This window comes from Alternaria arbusti (genome assembly GCF_024043155.1).
Source record: "Alternaria arbusti strain BMP 1465 chromosome Unknown scaffold_15, whole genome shotgun sequence".
NCBI lineage: Eukaryota > Fungi > Ascomycota > Dothideomycetes > Pleosporales > Pleosporaceae > Alternaria > Alternaria arbusti.
In genome coordinates this window covers 517,422-539,542 of record NW_026249955.1, presented here as the reverse complement: position 1 = coordinate 539,542, position 22,121 = coordinate 517,422, and the positions used below count along the sequence as shown (strand labels likewise).

General features: G+C 52.5%; 9 protein-coding genes across 9 annotated transcripts; 4 read left to right on the top strand and 5 right to left on the bottom strand.

The window, feature by feature from the left end:
- Positions 1-38: 38 nt before the first annotated feature.
- J4E86_009036 (uncharacterized protein) lies at positions 39-1,373 on the bottom strand (the record flags this gene model as incomplete). Its single annotated transcript, XM_051449543.1, has 1 exon — positions 39-1,373. One exon carries the CDS (start codon positions 1,371-1,373, stop codon positions 39-41), a length of 1,335 nt encoding a protein of 444 aa, XP_051299397.1.
- Positions 1,374-2,764: 1,391 nt separating this feature from the next.
- Positions 2,765-3,465, bottom strand: J4E86_009035 (uncharacterized protein; the record flags this gene model as incomplete). The annotated part of the gene is made up of 2 exons (XM_051449542.1): positions 2,765-2,975; positions 3,047-3,465. 2 exons carry the CDS (start codon positions 3,463-3,465, stop codon positions 2,765-2,767), a joined length of 630 nt encoding a protein of 209 aa, XP_051299396.1.
- Positions 3,466-7,460: 3,995 nt separating this feature from the next.
- On the top strand, positions 7,461-8,053 carry J4E86_009034 (uncharacterized protein; the record flags this gene model as incomplete). The annotated part of the gene is made up of 3 exons (XM_051449541.1): positions 7,461-7,539; positions 7,590-7,765; positions 7,817-8,053. The coding sequence occupies 3 exons, from the start codon at positions 7,461-7,463 to the stop codon at positions 8,051-8,053; spliced, it is 492 nt and encodes a 163-aa protein (XP_051299395.1).
- A 1,059-nt stretch (positions 8,054-9,112) lies between these two features.
- On the top strand, positions 9,113-9,830 carry J4E86_009033 (uncharacterized protein; the record flags this gene model as incomplete). The annotated part of the gene is made up of 4 exons (XM_051449540.1): positions 9,113-9,260; positions 9,322-9,566; positions 9,620-9,685; positions 9,738-9,830. The coding sequence occupies 4 exons, from the start codon at positions 9,113-9,115 to the stop codon at positions 9,828-9,830; spliced, it is 552 nt and encodes a 183-aa protein (XP_051299394.1).
- Positions 9,831-10,388: 558 nt separating this feature from the next.
- Positions 10,389-11,285, bottom strand: J4E86_009032 (uncharacterized protein; the record flags this gene model as incomplete). The annotated part of the gene is made up of 2 exons (XM_051449539.1): positions 10,389-11,065; positions 11,114-11,285. 2 exons carry the CDS (start codon positions 11,283-11,285, stop codon positions 10,389-10,391), a joined length of 849 nt encoding a protein of 282 aa, XP_051299393.1.
- A 777-nt stretch (positions 11,286-12,062) lies between these two features.
- On the top strand, positions 12,063-13,482 carry J4E86_009031 (uncharacterized protein; the record flags this gene model as incomplete). The annotated part of the gene is made up of 2 exons (XM_051449538.1): positions 12,063-12,232; positions 12,279-13,482. The coding sequence occupies 2 exons, from the start codon at positions 12,063-12,065 to the stop codon at positions 13,480-13,482; spliced, it is 1,374 nt and encodes a 457-aa protein (XP_051299392.1).
- Positions 13,483-14,090: 608 nt separating this feature from the next.
- Positions 14,091-15,148, top strand: J4E86_009030 (uncharacterized protein; the record flags this gene model as incomplete). The annotated part of the gene is made up of 2 exons (XM_051449537.1): positions 14,091-14,312; positions 14,366-15,148. The coding sequence occupies 2 exons, from the start codon at positions 14,091-14,093 to the stop codon at positions 15,146-15,148; spliced, it is 1,005 nt and encodes a 334-aa protein (XP_051299391.1).
- A 368-nt stretch (positions 15,149-15,516) lies between these two features.
- On the bottom strand, positions 15,517-17,256 carry J4E86_009029 (uncharacterized protein; the record flags this gene model as incomplete). The annotated part of the gene is made up of 3 exons (XM_051449536.1): positions 15,517-16,512; positions 16,558-17,148; positions 17,200-17,256. The coding sequence occupies 3 exons, from the start codon at positions 17,254-17,256 to the stop codon at positions 15,517-15,519; spliced, it is 1,644 nt and encodes a 547-aa protein (XP_051299390.1).
- A 2,372-nt stretch (positions 17,257-19,628) lies between these two features.
- On the bottom strand, positions 19,629-20,958 carry J4E86_009028 (uncharacterized protein; the record flags this gene model as incomplete). The annotated part of the gene is made up of 5 exons (XM_051449535.1): positions 19,629-19,847; positions 20,102-20,212; positions 20,373-20,465; positions 20,517-20,579; positions 20,881-20,958. The coding sequence occupies 5 exons, from the start codon at positions 20,956-20,958 to the stop codon at positions 19,629-19,631; spliced, it is 564 nt and encodes a 187-aa protein (XP_051299389.1).
- Positions 20,959-22,121: the final 1,163 nt, after the last annotated feature.

The window sequence follows — 22,121 nt, the reverse complement described above, 5'->3', positions numbered from 1 at the left end:
GGGGAGCCACAGTGACAAGAAATAGCCACCAACTACCCCTAGACAAGCCCCCTCGCAGCATCAACCTTCATAGGCGGCAACATACCCAGCTTCGCCATATCCTGATACGTCTCAAACACACTCTCTATAGTGTCCACAAACCCACTGAACCCAAACTTGCGCACCTTAGTGCCAGATAACGTACCCAGAAACGTAAAAGAGAAGTCCGCCATAACCAACGTCTGCTTATCCGTCTCCGGGATATTGACCGTCAGCTGCCTGTTCGACTGCTCCATCATCTCCTCCCAGGCCTTCGGCACCGCAGGGTCCTCCGCCCATTTACACAGCGAGTGTGCGAGTTTGAGCTCAATGGGGGGACCGTAGCCAAGTGGGCAGTCCTTACCGCCAGCGAAGCACTTGCTCTCGTATTTCGACTCGTCCTCCTCAGGACCAAGCACAGTGTCGACGCCGAACCAACGGGCAAGCTCGTTCCAGAATCGGTCCCAGCTGATGAGCTCGCCGTCTTGAGCGTTGAAGCGTTGGTTTTTGGCTGAGTCCTCCAACACCGCCCATTCACTCAGGTACCCGGTTAGACGGGCGGTGGAATGCGTGTATCCGGATTGCCAGCTGTGGAAGTCAGAGGGGTACTGAAGAGGCTGTTTCCTGTGCGCTTGAACGGCGGCATACACGCCGTATGCGAGAAACGTGTTCATGGCTGCGCTTTGCACGGCGCCGATGACGGCTGCGGGCATGATGATGTTCCAGTCTGTCTCTGGGTGTTGCTCGCAGAACTTGAAGAGTAGGTCTTCTTGGTGGTAGTAGAAGTTTGGGCTGAGGTGTTTGGGCTGGGGGTCAGATTCGACAATGGGGTTGCGGCCACGGCCAATGTGCATGCCGTAGTTCTTGCCTCCGGTCTGGAGGAGGAAGCGTTTCGGCTTGATGCTGGCTGTTGGGAGGGCGCCGAGGAAGTTCTTGAAGGGAGGGACGTTGGCTTCGATTAGAGCTTCGGCGGAACTGGGGTCCATGTCGCTTTTTCCGTTGCCAGGGGGGAGATAGGCGTAGTAGAAGATGTAATCGGCTTCTGCGCCGGCTTCTTTGAGTGATTTGGCGATTTCATCACTGGAGGAGCTGAGGTCGATGGAGATGTGCTGTAGGCGGGCGCGCTGCTCGTCTGTGAGGAAGGAGAGGAGCTCTTTGGAGATTGGCGAGCGGGATAGAGCGTAGATCTTGGACCAGCGGTCGGGCGTGTCGAGGAGAGAACGGATGGTATTGAAGCCTGAGATTCCAGTTGCTCCGCATACTATGGCCTTTAGATCCCTTGCGCTCGAGTCAAAGGTGGGAAGGTTATGATAGATGCCAGATTGGCGAAGAGGTTGTTGCGAAGAGCTGGGCATGATTGCTGCAGATTGATGAAATGGCTAGAAGCTCAGAAGACGAAGTTGAAGCTGTTGGTGTCTGTGTCTGCTTTTTCCAAGCCGGGAGCCTCTTCCTCTTTATGCAAAACGCGACCCCATTCTTCCTACGTAAAGCCAAGTCCACCATTGCCATCTCGCAGAAACGCACCTCAAGGACACCGACGCTTGACTCAACATGTTGCGCTATGTTGTGATGTTGTCATACATACACGAGGCTCTCTCGGCATTGAACCCACGGGATTGAACCCACAACGCCCGTTAGGTCATAACGCGCAGCTGAATCCCCATTGTTTTTCTTTCGGTATACTCTCCGCCACGCCGTCGAGGGAACTAGTCGCTTGTACCGGGATTTGGAGATCTGAGACCACTCTGGAAGTATCCTTTCCCGTCCGCTGCGTACGTCAACATCCAGGTACATGCACCTCATACAGGGGAAAACTGAACACCCTGGTGCCTACGTTAACACCAAATTTTCCAAATTACTTGCCTTATCCTAGTGTATTCTGCAAATCTGTTAAGTTTCTTCCTTGCACGACGCGTATGTACTCTTTTGTTCAGTGATCTAGTTTAGGCTCCCAACCACCTGCGAACCATTTCAGGTTCTCTGATGTCATCTCATATGCCCAGGTGGGCTAAGGCCTGCCCAGGGAAGGTACCTAGGTAGCGTTGAGAGTCGCCAACACCACCTGCACTTTGTAAACGCCTAGATACGCTTAAGCTCGCCAAGATGATATGGGCGTTGTTGTCGAAGGTGGAGATCTGCTTGCATCGAAAAAGGTGTCGTAGACCCTGTCAGATCCATCGGAAAGTGCATCTGCCTACGCTAAGTGGGTCCCGGAGCGGGAGTCGGCCGGCGCGAAGCTGCCGACATGCAAAGCATACACCTCCATGGTTTTCTTATCTTCTCTTCACGCCCCGGATATTTGAGTCCGGTCTTCCGTCACTCTCACGGAGGGTTGCAAGTCGTGGCGGCTGTCCAGATTGGCCCAGTGGGCGGTGACGTCGTCGGTCTTGACACTTCCCGATCTGGCATTGCCAATACTTTCCTGCATCATCTTCCTATTGCTCAACGTTCTCTGAAGACTACGAGACATTCGTTCCGATTGTCGTTATGCGCGTCTTTATTCGAGACTACCTAGGTTCGACTACAATTTACTTGACGTTTGGGGGGTCGGCTCACTGGGAGTTAGTTCTGAACGAGTTGTATTTACATCCTAAAGTTGTTCGAAGAACACACTGTCGTCAGGCCTGAATCTCTAGGCGAAGATTTGAACGAATGACCTCAAGGTAGATTTTGCTATTCTAGGCACAACTTGTAGCACCCGAACTTCTTTGCCCAGCAGAAGCTGATGCTGAGCTCATCAACCGACCTAGCGTGGATCAAGATTATAGTCACTTATCACGTCCCAGCTTGTACAATGCTTTTCAAGGGCAGACTTATCAATCTCTCCACGCGCAATCTTCTCTTCGAGTTCCTTCTGTTGTTCCTTCCGTTCTAACTGGTTCTGCTCAATCGCAGCCATGCGCTCATTAAGCGTTCCCGGGAACGGCAACACCCCAGGAGGCGGATTTAACCATTGTCTACACAACATCGACGATCAGCAAAACTGAATGAGATGCATACTGCATGAACATAACTAGGTACGGCTTACTCTTTGGGAACATTTCGCCCGTCTACTCCGCGGAAGCGATCCTCGACTGCCTGGCTCCATGGCTTCCGGTCAAGCCACCGCTTGATCATCCTAGGAGATAACGGCTGGGCATCGTATACGCCTTGGCGAGTTACTTCATCGTCTGGTGTTGGCAACCAGACCATGTATCTGACAATACCGTCGTTGCAGAGACCTCGGGTGTGATTGTTGTGCGGTGGTCTCTTCAACAATTTGAGTACCTCGCGGAGCTCATCCGTTGCACTTGGCTGACCCTCTATGTCAGCTAGGGCAACACCGTCTGAAGTGACATCGTCATGCTCTGCAGCTTGTGGCTCTCCTTGACTTGAAGAGGCAGGATCGTCTTCGTGTGCCCCCGCTACTTCTTGATCTGGTCGCACCTCCGGACGGGGTGTCGACATGATGCGCGATCTGCTGTTCAATCCTAAAATGAGGCAATTTAGGCTGAGAGACAATATAGGCTGTGTTAGCGATCAAGTATGTCAAGGGAGTGAAGAAGGAGTGCTTACGGTGAGTACTTGGTGATTGGGGGTCCGTTGCTGCGTAGAGCTGCCTGGGCGTGGCACAGTCGATGGGAAGAGGGGAAAAGCAAGAAGCGAGACGCAGTGTACGTGACTTTATATTAACGCTCCGTTTTCGCTTACTCAGACCGTTCGGATTGCCAACAATGACGATGATGCCGACGTATGTAGCATGGGTGCGCTGATTCTCAAGCCCCTCAACGAGTCAAGCTTAAGATTATAAAGCATGGACTTTCGTCAATGTTGAACTACACAATCTATCGAGCCAGATTTCTACATCGTATCCATTAACAACACTGTATCATCTGCTGTTACCATGAAGCTCTCAACTGCCCTATCTGCAACGGCGACATTTCTACTCATGGGAAGAATCCGAAGTCTCCCTGCTGAATATGACGACGAAACGGTATGTCTGCACGAAACATACGACGCAAATGACTGGTACTAAATACGTATGCCCAGTCCCTCCGAGATACCCTCATGATGCTTAAGAGTGATAATGGTGTCCGTGTGCTAGGATATGACGGAGTTCTGCGCCGACTCAACCCCGCTCGTACCGAAGTAGTTGACTACATTCAACTCTCCGCCCATCACGTCGAAGAATTCGTCGCCTGGAAGTACCCTGACCAGCGCGATAAATGGGCCGGCGTCGACGGACTTGCAGTGACCGATGAAGCTCAGCTGTGGACTGTTCCTGAGTTCATTGTCCCTCTCGATCCGAGCACGATGGTCTCGAAGCCAAAGGACAAGACGGGGTTGAGGCCGCAGGCTACAGATTGTCGGGGCCTTACATGTACCAACCCAGAGTATTGTAGGTCTTTCGAACCGCCGTGCGCAGAATGTGAGCCGTATCAGGAGTGCGTCGGTGGGCCGACAGGCTGTCTGGTGCGTTATATATGTGAAGATACTCTGCCACCTGCCGATCTCTAGAAGGAATTGGAAGCTTTGCTGAAGGAGTGATGAATGACATGTAGCCATCTTATAGTACACACATGGAGCAGTCTTCGGGCGTCTCGGAGTTTGTGATATCAAGCGTGTGTTGGCATTCGCGTATCCTCCCATCCCTTCGAGCTGAAGTGGCTCCTAATCTTCTTCAAACTATCGTGATTGTCTCTATAGAGGTATCGCGGGTCCACCATGTTGCGTCAAACCATGGCGACCTAGTATCGAACCAGCCAATGCGACGGAATGATCGATGATTTTTCCGAGATGCCTGGCGAAGAACAAAGCCGCAAGGATATGCGTGGTAGCGAGCCATCTCCAGTAACCATATGCGCTGATCGACTTGAGCATCACCTGAAATGCTGTCGGGCAGCGAGACTGCACTGGAGACTGGCAAAATTTCGTTCCCGTCTAGGATCATTCTGGGTATCCTTGCCCCTTTGAATGCGGTAGGGCCAAGATCGAAGTAATGGAGAACTTCGTCTATTTCCAGCGAACGTAATGGCCCTCGTATTACCAAACGACCATCAATGACAGCCCCAAATGGCTTGCTCGAGTTTGCCAAGAGGACCTCACACTGTATGACTTCTGCTACTGGCTCCGGGTAATTCGGTGACCCGCAAAATTCGATAGCTCCGTCAACAGAAGCCCATGACCATGATGGCGCACGATATGTCTCGGGTCGTCTAGCGGGTTGGGGATCTTTGGCAACGTAGAAAATCAAGTCGTGGGACCACATCAACTCGGACATCAAAGACGCTTTCCACAACCCAGCTAGATATTCGTCTCCCGTCATGAGATGGAGTTGCTGGGCAATGCCGGAAATTGCCAGAAGCTTGTCGCCTTCTTCAGTCATTTCCCTCCGAGTAAAGTCTTTCACGATGTCTCCCCATACTTGATGCGCGGACGTACTGCCCGGAGAGTTTGAAACTATTGCAGCTGTCAAGGGTGATAACATGGACGGTTCTGTTCTGATTTTGCCCATCTCAAAGACTCCCTGTGACTCAGGGTTTCCTCCATCGGTGTATCTGACGGTTTGGCACTCCCACACTAGTTGTTGTGAGGAGAAAGATAGTACGCGTGGAGAAAGTAAAAATTCTTGCAGGGCCCATGCTCTTCCGTCGAGTGGCTCCTCGCGTGGTTTTCCAGAAAATTGACGGTGCAAGGACACCTTCCCAAGCTTACCATCGAGACAGCTCCAGGGAAGATCTCCGACAAAAGTTTCATAATTCGGTCTGCGTCTTTTCGATAGAAAGCCGTCTACACATCTTGATGCGTTCGTAGCTGCAATGGTGACCAACGCATTTTGATAAGTGCTTGCCATCCTCGCAATTTCTTGACGCTTGTCATCTACGCTGTCCTGCACGATACATAGCGAATCAATCCACAAATATTTGACCCCCAATTTCCTCGTGTAAGATGCTGCATCCTGTATAGTTTGTGGTAGAGCTGAGACTTCGATGCCGGTTCTGTGGTTTTCTATGTTTTCGGTCAACGTCCGTACTGGTTGTGGACCACCCCAACAATAGCTTAGAGCACAGTAATGACACCGTTCGCCGTTGGAAATATGCAGTCGAATAGCTTGTTCGCTGACATCTAAAACTCTTGTGGGTAATAGAGGAATAGCGGGTTCGGGACAGTGCTTGTGAAACTGCTTGCACTCTTCAATCCATGATTTCGCTTGCTCGGTGCTAGAGCTGACGTCGTGATTGACTGGAGAACATTTAATCTCTGCTGCCGCAGGATCATCTGAATATCACAAACCATGTCAGTTGATGCTATGTCATGGTTGCGGGCGGGATACGAACCACGGTGAGCCAGAACGGACCATGTAATAAACCCCAATTCATCCGACCAGCCTGAGTCTGCGAACCAACGTGAATCTTCCCCCTCTACCTTCGTAAAAACCCTTAGATTATCGACAGAACCTTTAAAAGTCTCTACTCCTCCGAACTTAGAAAACTGTATGTTGATGGCGATTCTTGCATCTAGATTGAAACGACTGGTGTCCTTTTTGGCGTCGTTGAACAGATAGTCACACATTTCACATTGAGCTGATGCTGCAAGTAAGTCTCGCGCCTGACAAAACGAAGTGAGACCCTCTTGACTTTTGGCCATCTCAAGATTCTCTCTGCTTGATGCGAATCCGCAAACTCCCCAACAGACAGCACAAACTTGTCGAGAAGCATTTTTCGCGACGTCCATGTCGATCGACTGAACAAGGCTTGGTATCGTTGAGGCGGTCTTTCCGGGCAATCGTAACGTATCGTGTGTTTGCGCAATGTAATAAACACGGATGCAATCGCTAGATGAAGGTATAGCGTGGGGGGAAAATTGTACGGAGGGGGCGATGCGTATGGTGACAGCCCTGAAGGTGGGGCATACAACACGCCCCGCAGTGACAGTCAGCGAGCTGTAGAGGTAGCCTGCCGAATACCAAGGATCAAATCGCTTGCCTCCTCCATAGCTCTTGAGACCCTTGCAGGGTCTTTTTCGTACACCCTGTGGCCCTATAGACACCTGAGGTTGAGTGCGCGATGTCTCCACGATCTGACCTAGCCAGCTCACTCATGGAGAAAGCTGAATACCCTGGAGCGTAGACCTGAGGTTATCTGATTTGCATGTTTCTATGTTAATGTATGCTGCAGGCCGGTTCAATCTTTTCCTTGTATGAGGTGTAGCGTTGTTGTCCGTGACTGCGCGACTTCCACATTCACGTAGCGGTGTCACTGCGGGCCGTAGAACATGTCCTCGCAAGGAAAGAGCACCCGTGCTAGCGACCCTCACTTCACCTGGGGTACTCACTTCTTAAGGCAGTCACCGCGGAATACAGCCCCACAAGACGAATAAAGCTCGTCGCTCACAACAGAGCTCCCTTCTTCCTCTACCAACACACGACACCTTAACAACAGCCAGACACTCGCAAGAACAACATGCCTTCCTTCCTCGACGGCTACAACGCCTCGGTCTTGGCGATTCCAGCCTACCTCATCCGTATGTACAAGCTGTCCGGTGAGAGATTACATTCGATCGGTAGTTTAACCTAGTTTCTCGATGGTCAGTCTCGTTCCTGCCTCACGCTCTCGCTGTGAGTGTCGCTACTCGGGGCAATCTCCTCGAGTGGGACAACCGAAGCCCGCGCTCCAACGACATGAAGGCCGAGCTCAAGAAGCGTCTGCCTGCTGAGACCTATGCCAAGTACGAACGTATGGAGGCTTGTCATGCCAACGGGATGGAGGTGAGATTTGATCGACTCTTGTTGTAACATCCGTCGAACTAACAGTAACAGAACCTTCCTCTCTTCATGGGCGCCGTCATCCTCGGTAACATGGCTGGCCTGCCGCAGGGCGAGCTCGCTTCGTTCAGCGCTTCGTTCCTAGCTGTCAGGGCCGCCTACACTGCCGCCTACATCACCACTTCAACTCAGGCGCCTACACTTGTCCGCAGTGGCCTTTGGATTGCAAGCGTCTCTCTGTGCTTCCGTACTATCATCCGGGCTGCTGGAGCCATGGCCACCAAGGTTTAGGTTCGCTGATGGAGTTAGGGTAGTCGAGATACTCGAGCGACAAGCTAGATGAACGACCGGAGCAGAAGACAGATGCGGGCGACGAGGATACGGCGAGATTAGCTGATGCGACATCAATGTCAATACTGCCTTGCAATAACCACGTCTCCGCTCGATGATGTGATGTTGTTCTCTTGGAGTATTGATGCCTAAATCAGGAGAATGTGCCTCAACTTACTGATGTGGTTGAACCATACCGTCCCGTTGCTAGACTTCAAGGTGTTCTAAGTGGTCCGCGTCCCTCGGTCGCCCTGAAAGACAATAGCATGCGCATTGATCAATGCGACCCAGAATATCTCACGAACTACACGTCGCGTTGGTCAGACGTCAGTATACAGCGGTTGCCCAGTCAGTAGTGCGGATAGGTGTGGGTCTGGAGCTCACGCAATCCCGGGGCAGCTGATCGCCCAACCGAACATAAATGGGTGCCTTGGGGTTCCACATCCGGCCTTCAGGAGAGCCAAAACGTGTCAAGTTCTTAGTAGCGATCATAAGAAGCGTTCCAAGTAAAGGAATAGCTGAAAGCAAGAAGCCTCTCACCGCAACTCCTTCAACAAAACGACGATAAGCGATCGCCGCCCTTGTCACGTGTCTGTGGCACTTGCCAGCTTACGAACAGTGCCCAGACTTCGCCGCGCTTTCCACCACATCTCTTCAACGCAGCCCTTCCTGTGCATCGTTTAGAGTACATCACATCCACCCGCCCCATCCCTGAATACCACCGACTCTCTTGAACCTGTCCGTAAGTCAATCGCCGCTGCATTGTTTTTTCTGCGTTTGCTTTGCCCAACCCGTAGCCGGCGCCTGGCCAGCTCCCTCGTGGCCTCGAGTCGACTCCGCAATGGGCGCTCAACATGGCTGCGCCGGCCATGCGACTCCCGTCACCGTGCTCAATACCAGCCGATAAGGCCACGATACTCTCCTCAACCCTCTTCTGACAACTAGTGTCGCAGGTTCGAGAGTCTATACACCGCCTCCCAACTCACCCGCCCTATACTACCACACACACCCACCGCAATCATGGGTCTCACATTTTCGAAGCTGTTCGATAAGCTATGGGGAAAGAAGGAGATGCGCATTCTCATGGTCGGTCTTGACGCTGCCGGAAAGACCACCATTCTCTACAAGCTCAAGCTCGGTGAAATCGTCACCACCATCCCCACCATCGGTACGTCGCGATGTGCAGCATGAGCTCAATCAGGACAATGCGCTGATTCTTCGACCTACAGGTTTCAACGTCGAGACCGTCGAGTACAAGAACATTCAGTTCACCGTGTGGGATGTCGGCGGTCAGGACAAGATCCGTCCTCTGTGGAGGCATTACTTCCAGAACACCCAGGGTATCATCTTCGTCGTTGACAGCAACGATCGCGACCGTGTTGTTGAGGCGCGTGAGGAGCTCCAGCGCATGTTGAACGAGGACGAGCTGCGGGACGCTCTCCTCCTTGTCTTTGCCAACAAGCAGGATTTGCCTGTAGGTTTCAGCAGCCGTGAACACAAATGTCCAAACGACTAACAATGCGTCAGAACGCCATGAACGCCGCTGAGATCACCGACAAGCTTGGTCTTCACAGCCTCCGACAACGTGCCTGGGTATGTTCCGGGTCCCCCCTGCTTCAAACGCCTGTCAACTAACCCCCTGCAGTACATCCAGTCGACTTGCGCTACCTCCGGTGACGGTCTCTACGAGGGTCTCGAGTGGTTGAGCAACTCTCTTCGCAAGGCCGGTCACAACTAAGTTTGGCGAGCGCGAACCGTCACATAGCGAGTCACGAAAATGCCAACCGTCTGCTAGCACAGACCTCTTATAACGAACGCACGCCCCATCGTTGTGGCAGAGCCCAGCCATGACGCATCTCTACAAAACCACGGACCCATGAAATGTATTTGCATCGGTGTCAAATGTCAGATCGGATGGTGGAGCGGAGACACATGGTTTCTCTTCTCTTTTCGCCATTGGAGTTTGTGTGAAGTACTATGACATTTCGTTTCTGGGATCGTTGGGAAATCAGTTCTCTGGTTACTTTACGTGGTACTATCAAATTTGAGTCTCTTCTTACTAGCTGCTGTTTTGACTGCATGTGTGTGGTGACCCGAGAAGTTGTTCAGAACTGTTCATTGCTCTATTCACATGTAGGGCTACATTGCGCAAATCGTAATACATGCCAGAACGCCAATCATCCCCTCAGACCCCTCACGCTACCCATGCAAGGCGATAAATGTTGATAGCTTGCTGATGTGGTGTTCCATGTCAAATGGCGCCCATTTCGTTACTTAAGTGGAATACTCTTGTCGCTCAAGACGCGGGTGCAGCCTGCTGCCCACCTGCCTCCTTGGCTGCCGTGATTGGCGGAAGCAGACCCTTCTCAGCCCAGAGGTCGACCAGCGGCTGCATGGGCTCGATTTCCTTGTCGCCGATCAAGTTGAACAGCTTGCCGACGTTGATGAAATGGATGAAGCACGTGTTGAGCTCCTTGTACGCACTCACGTTCCAGAACGGGTCGAGCCAGTGGCCATGGTAGATGTGTGCATAGCATCGCATCATCTGGCGGTAGATACTCTTAATGTCTCCTTCGAAAGTTTCAGGGAAGCCAGAGGACTTGCCGAGCCACTCGCGCCCGGCGAGTTGGGACATTGAGGCATTGGAACTGGTTGGGCCGAGAGGCTGTGGCGTTGAGGTTGGTGTCATGGAACCAGAAGCGTAGGTTGATGCTCCGATAGAAATGGCTGTGGTGTCTGTGGGGAAGATGTTGGGGTCGTTGATCTTGCCCACGATCCACTTTTGTACGAGGTTGATGTACTGGATTGCGGGGATCTTGATGGGCTTCTTGTTATTGTCCAGCCAGGTGTATGTGTGGCCACTGGCAGACATGGTAGGGCAGGTATCTGGGTTGCAGACAGGCTTGCCTGTCCGGTCGTCTGTTACCTTGATGATTTCAATCATTTGCTCGAGTAGCCTGTACTGCTCGACAACTGGTCACATGCTTAGCGATATCGGGGCATTGAAAAGTATGAACATACCTTGATGTGCAAGCCATTCGCCCTCTTCGACTAGCTTCGGCTTCGCAGCCAAAGTCATAAAGTTACCCTTGACGATCAAGTTGGAGTACTCTTCGCGGAAGAAGAAAGGCGGTCTGCGGGAGCCAGACGGCACGGACCCATCCGACGGAGCACCTTGGCTTTCGAACGACATGGCAGAGGATAGAGCGGGAGAATGGGGCATAGGCGGTTGGCCTGGAGGTTGTTGGTTTGTTGGTGAAGCCGAGTATGGAGTGGTTGGCGACGCGGAGCCACCTTTGCCCTGCTGCTGTTGGCCCTTGTTGGATCGACCAGCCAATCCTTGGCGACTATCGGTGAAGTTGTTAGAATGAGGAAAAGACAACTTCAGGCTCCGACGGACGCAAGTTATAACACAATAAGACGGTAGGGAGATGCCGAAAAGTGGTGCATATCAGAAAGTGAAATCGTGAGACGACATGCAGCAAATGCCTGAATGTTTCAGGCCGTGGACTGGGGGTGGGAGGCGCGAGCATTTGAGGAAGGGGAGCATGTGCCAAGCAACTTACACGTTTGCGAAAAAAGAGGCCATGATTTGCGGATTCGTGGAATTTAGTGTGGGGGGTACGGGGCAGATACGTCCAATGCACCTAGAGAGGCCGGCTTATGAAGGTATGCAAGAGGATTGAGGGGGAGGATGTTGGTGATACGTCTCGAGCGGGCACGCTTTTTGGGCCCACTCTCCTAAGGGCTGCATCGAGAAGGGGCGGCACGCTAGGCTGTGTTGGGATAGCGCGATCCTCATGGGTTACTGGTCGCAACTTTGTTCATCGCGGCCATCAATCGGTGCGCGTACCTTTACCGCATCTATCTCGTCAATTTACTCGCAACTCTAGGTCTACGGTCGCGTCGCTGTCTTGAAGAGCCTGGATACGATACCAACAGAGGCACCAGCAAACCACCAACCGCGACCATGTCCGACGCGGGCCAACTCTCCGACGAAGAAGTCAATGGGCAGGCAACTCCTGCTGGGAATGCCGACGAGGGCACGCCGCTAAACACTGTGGAGGACAACGGTCTCGAGGATGATGAAGATGACCTGTTTGGCGACGGAGACGGGGATGCAGGTGAAGATGCGCCAGCGTAGGTCGCGAAGAACCCAGTACCAGTATCAGACTGACGTGTTTAGTGAGCACCGAAAGCTTGATGATGCAGAACTCGATTCCGGCGACGATGAGGGACGGGCAGATCGCGTCAGAGCACCCGAAGCTGTGGAGGAGGTCGAGCAACAGACATTTGCATACATGGACGCCGACCTGGCGCGACATCCCGTTCCCGAGCCCACCGACAACGAGCTTTACCTTTTGAAAGTGCCGCGCTTCTTGTCTTTCGAAGACAAAGCATTCGATCACAAGACCTTCCAGCCGCCGACTACAGACCACCACTCCAAGCTCGCCGCGTCTGAGCACTTCTCAGCCTACAACACCGCCATGACCACGGTCAGATGGCGACGCTCACCCTCGAACAACGCCGTCCTACAATCCAATGCTCGGATTCTCAGGTGGTCAGACGGCTCCCTAACCCTTCAGCTTGCGACCGACCCTACAACCCAGTACGACATCGATGCGAACACCCTTGCTCCACCACAAGTCAACCCGAAGATTCCCACACCAACGGCTGTCAGAGACGAGAAGAATGGAAAGACGAGCGCGAAGAAGGAGAGCTACACATACCTGGTTGCGCCGTACGAGGAAGCGAACGTTATGCGCGTCACGAACAAGCTCACGGCCTCCCTCAACGTCGTACCCACATCGAACACAAAAGACGCCGCGCTGGAAAAGCTGCAAAACGACCTTGCCAAGGTCGCAGCAAAGGGCCGAGACGATGCCGACCAAGCCATATCCTTCATCAACGTGGATGAAGACCCCGAGCTCCGCCGACAACGCGAAGAGGCCACGTTCAAGGAGAAGCAGAGGCAATTGCGCGCCCGCGAGAAGCACGAAGCGCGCCAGGCAGAGCGTGCAAACCGCACCATGGGCCGCACCGGCGGTCGCGCTTCAGGAGGTCTCGACATTGACGGATTGGAAGATCGCCCAGCTCGGAAGAAGAACGCGCAGAAGGGTGGCTTACGGCGTGACTGGAGTGACGACGAGGACTACGGTGGCCCAAGAAGGAATCGCGAGGACGACTACGACGAGGAGGACGACTTCATCGCCGCTAGTGACGAGGAACCGGAGATCGTGGACGACGACGATGATCCAGATGAGGGTATTGCGGCGAGTCCCAAGCGAGCACGGGGTGGTGTTGCTGCCGACGACGACGACGATGATGAGGTGGTTGTTAGCCGGACGAAGCGGAGACGTGTGGTTGACGATGATGAGGACGAAGAGTAGACTTCTGGAGATACGTTGCCTCTGAAGACAGTGCTATTGCAGCGCTCGGCCTCCAAAGTGACAGCTTGGATCAAAGGAATGCGAGGGGAGTAGGATATGGTGGATTACCGTCACAGCATGGTCGCGAGATGTATAAGCAAAACTATTGGAGATTGGTTCATTTCCATCTACGATCATCAGCATAGCCAGGAGTTTGGGGTCCTCCATGCATCACTTGTATTATTTACATTATTGACAAAATACAAGGAATGGTATCATTCGGCATTGAGCTCTTGTTACAAGCTACACTGATGGCGTGCAATACAATACAGCTGACGATTTCGTGGCTCTAGTCCTACTGGCCTTACGCAAGGTATTCATTACCCTGATATACTAAGAGGATGCAGGACTGAGAGTTATATCCACTACCGCAGTCTTCCTGGGATATCCGCTTATATCAGATAGTCGCTTGCCTAATACACACTAGTGTGCTGCATACTCGATTCGTGTGCATGTATACTCATACCTACGTCTTCAAGTTGAGTCACTTCACCTTGGGGATAAGTGTAGCATTCAAATCAGCAGTATTGCAACCCATCTCAGAATACGTCTTCCTACACTTGCTCAACATGTCTACACAACAGCCTCTCCGCCTGGGATGGATAGGCCTAGGATCCATGGGTCTAGCCATGGCAATCAACATACAGAAACATCTGTCACAGAACAATCTACCACCACTGAAGTACTGGAACCGAACTCTCTCACGAGGTGACAGCCTGAAAGACATCGGAGGCACGCCCTGTTCGGGGGTCACAGAATTGGTTCAAAACTGCGATGTGATATTCGTTTCCGTGAGTCTTCACCATACCCAACATAAACCCATGATCTCACGAACAACCCCCAGGTAAGCGACGACAGAGCCGACAAAATCATCACATCCACCATCTTGTCCTGCATCCTATCCAGCGACCTATCCAAGAGCCCCCTAACCACCAAGACCATAATCGACACAACAACCGTCCACCCCTCCACCACATCAATGAATGCCGCCCACTGCACCTCCACAGGCGCATACTACATCGCGGCCCCCGTCTTCGGCGCCACACCCCTCGCCCAAGCCGGACGACTCCTAATCGCCGTTGCGGGCCCCCCATCTGCCATCACCCCCATCCTGCCTTTCCTGGAGAACGTGATCGCACGCGCGGTGATCAGAGTGGGTGAAGAACCATCACAGGCGCTATTACTAAAAACAACAAGCAATTTCATAACCGCAGGTCTCATGCTGCTCCTTAGTGAAGCCCACGTTCTAGCTGAAAAAACCGGGCTGCCTGCTTCTGTCCTCGAAACCCTGATTGGAGAAAACTTCGGTGGCTACGCACATGGCGTTTCGAAACGGTTGACGAGTGGGAGTTACTTTCCGCCGGAAGGCCAGGCACCTTCTTCGGGGTTGGAGCTGGGGATTAAGGATGTGGGTCATGGGGTTAGTCTTGCGAGGGAGAACGGGATGAGGTTGGGGATCGGAGAGATGTATCTTGAGGCTGCGGAGGAGGCGAGGGTTTATGGGGAGGAGAGGGGGAGGAGGTGCGATAGTAGTGCTGTTTTTGGGACTGTGAGAAGGAGAGCTGGTTTGGAGTTCGAGACTGAAGTGGTTAGGGAGAGGGATGCTAACGCAAAGGAGAGAGATTAATGTAAAGACCCGTTCAGTAGGTAGCTGAGGATGCGTTGGACTAGGATTTTCTCAACGAGTGCTGGTGAAGTGATATGTCTGGAGAAAACGAAAAGGACACCTATTGCAAGACAACTTTTGCCAATAGGGGATTGCTCAACGTCAGAAGGCTGGCAAGGCGTACGCAAGGTCGTCATTGCAGAAGTAGAGGCAGAACGACAAGCTGCGGAAAGGACGGGGGATGACTTACTTCAAGCATGGAGATTCGTGATTGCGTAAAGTTTAGAGCATGAACAACATAATTGAGATCTATTCTCAGGACAGCTACCATTTATGGTCTATGCAAAGATGCGTAAACAAAGCCTGTCTATACCCAGCCTATCTACCATCTACTGCGCACCGCTTTCCGCAGCTTGTCGTTCTGCCTCTACTTCTGCAATGACGACCTTGCGTACGCCTTGCCAGCCTTCTGACCTCTTGACATGGCTGACTCTTCGCGGCTTGTCCTCGAGACCCTTGAACTCAACTGGCAGTACCTTCTCTTGGAAGTATTCCTTCTGCTCTGGCAGCGCGAGTTCGACCGCATTCGCGAACTTCGCCGGGTGCGCTGTCGCGAGCGCGATGTGGTGTGTAGAGGGAGGCTTGGATACCTCAGCTGAGCGGAGCGCTGCTGCAATACCGATGGCAGAGTGTGGGTCGAGGACGTAGCTCTTCGATGACTCTGCGTTAAAGACGTATTTGATCATCTCGAGGGTCTCCTGGTCGCTGACGCGATACGAGGCAAAGTCGGACTGTGCTGCTTCGAGGATCTGCTTGTCGACGGCGAAACCACCGTTCGTCTTCAAGTCGTTAAGCCAATTCCGTACGTGATCACCGGCTTGACTCCTTCGTTGTGATACCGCGTCTGAGTTTGAGCTATACACGTCGTATGACAGGAACCAGAGCAAACGCTCAAAGTTGGACGAGACGAGGATGTCCATGGCTGGGCTCAGCGTCTCCTTGACTCCACTCTCGTGCGCCTTGGCGCCATCCTCAGGGATTCCGCCCTCAGCCTGCTTGCCATGTACGGGGTTCTTCTCGTACTTGCCAGTTTCCCAGAAGCGGTGTAGAATGTCGTTCGCGTTTGTGGCAATGACCAGCTTCTCGGCTGGCAGGCCCATGCGCTTCGCGAAGAAGCCGGCAAGGATGTCGCCAAAGTTGCCGGTGGGCACGACGAAGCGGACGGTGGAGGCGGGCAGGAAGGACTCCTGCTTGATGAGGTCGAAGTACGAGTAGAAGAAGTAGGTGATCTGCGCGAGGATACGGGCCCAGTTGATCGAGTTGACGGCGGCGAGTTGGTGCGTCTTGTTGATCTCGGGGTCTGCGAAGAGCGCTTTGACGAAGTCCTGGACGTGTTAGCTATGCCAGCCGCTGCTCCTGAGGATGCCTACCTGGCAGTCGTCGAATGTGCCGTCTACAGCCAAGTTGTGCACGTTGGCGTCCATGACGGTCGTCATCTGCGCTTCCTGGATCGGGCTGACCTTGCCATGCGGGTGCATGATGAAGACGGACACATCCTTCTTTCCGCGCAGACCGTAGATGGCTGCTGAGCCGGTATCACCACTTGTCGCGCCAATGACGGTCAGATGCTCCCGGTCGCGTCCAGTTTTGCCCTGGTTCTTGCGCACGAGGAAGTACTCGAAGAGGTTGCCGAGGAATTGAAGCGCGACATCCTTGAAGGCAAATGTAGGGCCGTGAAACAATTCCAGCAGATGTATGTTCTTCTCCTTGTCGAGCGTGACGGTGGGTACGACGTCTTGTGCGCGGAATGTGGAGTAGCTGCGGTGGATGATGTCCTTCAGGTCTGCAGCCGGGATCTCGGACGAGGAGATGTAGAGAGAGAAGATCTCAAAAGCGAGGTCTGCGAAGGAGAGGTTCTTCCACTTGGACGCCCAGTCGTCGGGCAGCGTGGGGATTTCTTCGGGAATGAAGAGGCCGCCGTCGGAAGCGAGACCCTTGAGGACGACTTCCTCGAAGGAGAACTATGCCCTGTTAGCAACCGTCTGAGCGCATCCTCGCTGGGTCGCTCTCACGTCATAGGATCCTCCTCGGGTACTCAGGTACCGCTGCGATGCTGTGTGTGAGGACATTATGTGTAATACCAATCGACGATCTAGCGCAATGCAAAGTAAAAAAGTGTAATTGGTGACGGCTGTCGTGTATGTCCCAAAGACGATGTGAAGTAATGGTCCCCGTGGGGAAAAATGTTGTGATGACTCCGGGATCGCAGTTGAGTCAAGGGACCGCGTCTCGCCCTGTCAAATTCCGGGTCGCCTGCACGCGTCGACTAGGCCGCTGCATGATCACCATTGGCGTCGCCGTAGTCTGATTGACGATTGTCTACGAACGGAGACACACTGCGAAGGCATTTGTGTTTCATTGAATGCAATTGCGTTTGTCCTGCCCCGCCACACGCACAAGTCCAACCCCGCCATGCGCGGTGCCTGCATCAATGGCGATGTCGGCGCCAACGAATGACACCATCGGCGAAGGCTCAACGTTTACGATGCGTTACATTGGTCAGGTGATTGATCGCTGTTTCGCTAGAGTCAGATCGAATCTCAATGCTTTGCTTACATGGAGCTCCCGAAGTCGTTTTCCTGAGGTGCACGCATACCTAGGTACTTATCGTATCACCCATCCGAGGTGACGCTGTCCGACGACAAAAGAATTCAAGGGTGAGTCAAGTGACGATAGATACACCTCGAAACCTATGTAGTCACCATAACGCTGTTACAATACAACTCTGGTGCGGACTCCTTGGCCATCGTATTCATTAAACAGCGCGATGTCCACCTCCATTCACACCAATTCCTGGACTACTACGCTCATAGAACCTGCCGACACGCGAACTACCAGATCACTGTTCATACTAGAACATTACATCGCTCGACCAACTCGGAAGAAAAAAAAGCGGAACACGATGGGAATCGCGCGAATAGCAGTAAGCGTTTGAAGCTAGCGACGACAGCGTATGAGCTCCTCTCAACCAAAAGCATACTGTCTTTCACATCAAGAGGCACGCCAAAAGCTTTCGATCAAGTACACGTCCTCTCCTGCTCACGCATCCGCCATCGAGATCCAAAGGCGGTTTTCGTTCCGTCATTCCGTTGGAACATTCGTTGTAAGCCTGCGTTTCCTTGAGCGGGTTGGCCTTGTCCCTACTCGTAGCGGCAATGAAGCCAACTGTGATAAAGCTAGGGCGGCGTGTAACTCAATCTTCGAGAGCGGCTATAGTAGCCGGCAGTATTGCGACGAAGTCTCCTGGATGTAAGTGGCGCCTCGCGCTACCAGCTGTGTAGGTAGTACAGGCGGCTGCAAGCCCTATATACCGTGTTGAGAGCGAAGAAAGCATTCAATGGGTGTAAAGCAGCCTACATGTTTACCGCATACATGGGCTCATCGTGTCTTGTAGAACTTACTTATAGTAGAGCCGGTCACACCTCAGCGTACCCTTGGAATGAGAAACGCTCGGTAAAAATGGTTTGAGTACTCCAGCCTCTACTGCAATTCAAGCTACTCAGAGAGTCTTCGAAAAACATCTCCTTGCCGCGACACATCATCTGCATCACTAACATGTCCTGATGATAGCACGTGAACAGACTGTACTGGTGTAAGTTCATAGATGTACTTCTTGAAATGACCAAACGGCTGTTCAGATCCCTCACGACTATGCCCGACTAGACGTATACTTCGGCCTGACATTCTTCGGTCGCTGGGCTCATGACGAAGCCTGTAGTACTTCAGTGCGTTCAACGGACTATGCGCGCAAAGTCATGATACTGCGAGTTCGTCTAGACCCTACTGCTCTTACGAGCGGAAAGTCCGAATCGGTGCGCGGTTCGCAAGCCTATGCCGCTCATCATGAGTCAGGGTTCATATTGAGGCTTGATGAGTTCGTTAGTACACAAAGTTCAATGTTGGCTAAGTCTATAATCGACGTTGAGCGGACTACAGTGTCGCGAAGATGCATAGCCTATACTTTAGTTGCCGTCTACAATGAAGTACGTTTTGCCGAAGGTGTAGAGTTTGACACACTCTAAAGGATACACTGCGCCTGGCATGAACAACCCGGGCACAGACGACGTAGTGTATACGTCTGGCACGTCTGACATTCCGGCATCAAACCACGAAAACTTTATGATGCTGCCTTCCATTTCTCTTTCAAACCCATTGCACACTCCTTGTATCTGCTCACGTTACGCACGAAGTTAGCAACGCAAGTAGTCATCTATTTATCAAAAGGATAAACATCTTTGTCAATGCAGTTAGAAGTTAGCTTTCGCTGAAATGTTATTGGGGCTCGAGTCATTGAAAAACTAGGTTTGGCTTCTTCAAAGTACTTCACACATCACTATAGCATATTCAGATAGGTATATACCGGAGACATTGTTCATTCATACATGGCCCAGCCCCACACACGGGACCGGGCCGAAAGACCAGACAACACTACTGCGCACAACTACTGCTCCCACAAACGCGACATCATGCCCGTGAGGCCCAAATACTCAAAGCAGTCAGGGGCGTCCCCCATCTCCTCGTCGACATCTTCAACGTGGGGCTGCGCGTCCGCAGCCGCACGGCAACCAGCAGCAGCGCCAGCAGCAGCATCACCGGCACCACCAGCGGCCACAATGGGCGGGGCGGCGGGGCGCGCGGGCGCGGGAGGGGTGTTGTCGGCCTAAAAGCTTGTTAGTATACATACTGCGTATTGAAGCGACCAGTGACGTTGAAAACGATGAAGAAATCCATCATAGAACAACAAAAGAGATGAGAGATGTGGTAATGAAATGAAGGGGGAGTTGAAGGGAGAGGTATCGTCGGTATACAGATGATGTTGAGGAAACAAAAGGGATGTAGATGGATGTTTCGTGTTGCAAAGATGAAGTCATCTAATGAAACGAGGACGTTGAGTAGGAATTGAATAGCACTTACAGGAGCGGGAGGCGCCGCAGCAGCCTCGAGCGCGGCGACGGGGGCGGCGACCGGGGCGGCGACCGGGGCGACGACGGGGGCAGCGCCGGCAGCAGCGACGTCGGCGGGCTCCTAGATCAATAGTTAGCATGTGAAGATGTAAGAGAGTTGACAAAAGTGTTGCGTGTGATTGAAGATGGAATAGAATCCAATCTTTACACCAAAGACTGAGAATGTCGATGTGCTCAAGGAGACTTGAAAGGAGCTTCAGATAAAGGGGGGATTGACTTACAGAGTTGGTGGCGGCAACGGCAGCGGGAGCAGCAGCAGCAGCCGCGATCTCCTCTTTCGCTGCGCGAGCAGCGCGACGACGTTGGGTGGATCGCTGAGTGAAAGTGAGCTTTGCGAAAAAAACAAAGAGTCGGTATCGTCATACGTTGGGGCCGGCCTCCCCGCCGACCTTCTTCTTGGGCCGCGGGCCCTTGTTGTTGCGGAGCGCCTAGATTTACGTTAGCATGAATACCAATAACAGGATGACTGAAAAGGAATGAGTGATCCAAATGCAAAGATCTTTCCGAAAGGAAGACCAAAACTGGAACAAGACCCATGCGAAAGGAAGGGGATGAAGAGGATAGGGGTTGCTCATGTCGTGAGAACAAGATGGTTTGAGATAGAGGAGAGAAGTATGTCGGTAAGGGTAGTGCTGGAAGATCCATCGAGGATCAAGCAGAAGATATGCATGTTGGTAGATGGGTGTGAAGATGTGTACGAGAAGCGTTGAGTGAAAGAGATATACATACAGCAGCGACGGCCTTGCTGTCGCCGGCGGCGAAGTGGTAGTGGTTGTGGGTGCCCCCACTTTGCTTGAAGTTGGCCATGGTGTTGATTTCTACGATGCGTTAGTAATGTAATGATGAAAAGTGCCATTTGAGTGTGTGTCAATGTTCAATCCATGTATGAACATGATGAACTCAACACATCATGACATGGCATGACGTGACATGCGATGATGGAAGAGGTGATTGGGCCTCGATGCTGATGATGCGATGGTACGATAGGGGATGGTGGATAGGATGCAACGTGAAGGGAGTGAAGTGTGCTGCGGAGATCCAGCAGTGTAAGGGATGGATGGTGAATGTTGAAGACACTGGAATGTCTTGGGAGGTATGATCATGCCTGGAGACATCGGAATGAAGGAATGGATTGGATCGAAGGGAAAAAGCAACAACTTACAGACGTGAGAGTGGGTGTCTTAAAGAAGGGGACTGGGAAGGGGGGAAGCGCTCTTTATATAGTCCTAGGGTGACCGCAGCAAGGACCATCGTGCTACGACTCCAAAGCCTCACCGTGAAAATGCTGAACGATGAGCATCTTCTTCTGGACTCACGATACTATGAAGACTCCAATCAGTAGCCCGGCAGCCAAAGCGGTGTCTCCATTATGGCATAGCCAAGGCCAGGTGAAGTGGCAGAATCCCTCATTCACCGCACCGGACGAATAGGAGCAGCCCAAAGGACTGCCGAAGTTAACCCATTCGAATATTCCAGTGGCAGATGGATGCTTTTCATCGTGAGTGAGATGCCCTGCACAGATAAATCAGCCCACTTCTGATGTCGCCAAGTGATAACAGGGTGTTCGGTGAAGGAGAGAACGCGAGCTGCTTCACCGGCATCGTACCACCCCTATCCGCGTCGCACGAAGAGCACCCAGATAGAGCATTGAGTACCTTGCGCTTGCTCGCAGCATACGAAGGGTAGTCTGGACAGGATAGGAGATACATAGCTGTTAAGTTCTCAAGTGACAGGATGAGGCATTCTAAACCAACAGACTACCTGACGCCACGTATGAAGCCACCCGAGCAGCGAAGATCGTGAACTTAGAGGTCGTCAGGCAAGATGCATCTCCTGTTCTTAGTGGAGCTTGTAGCTCGTAGGTAGAGCAGATGTCAATCCTCGGTATGATCGAATGGAGGGCTGCCTCGACTGACTACGGAGTAGTGCATCGGTCCAGCCGCGTAGAGAGTGATGTGTTACATGAGTGA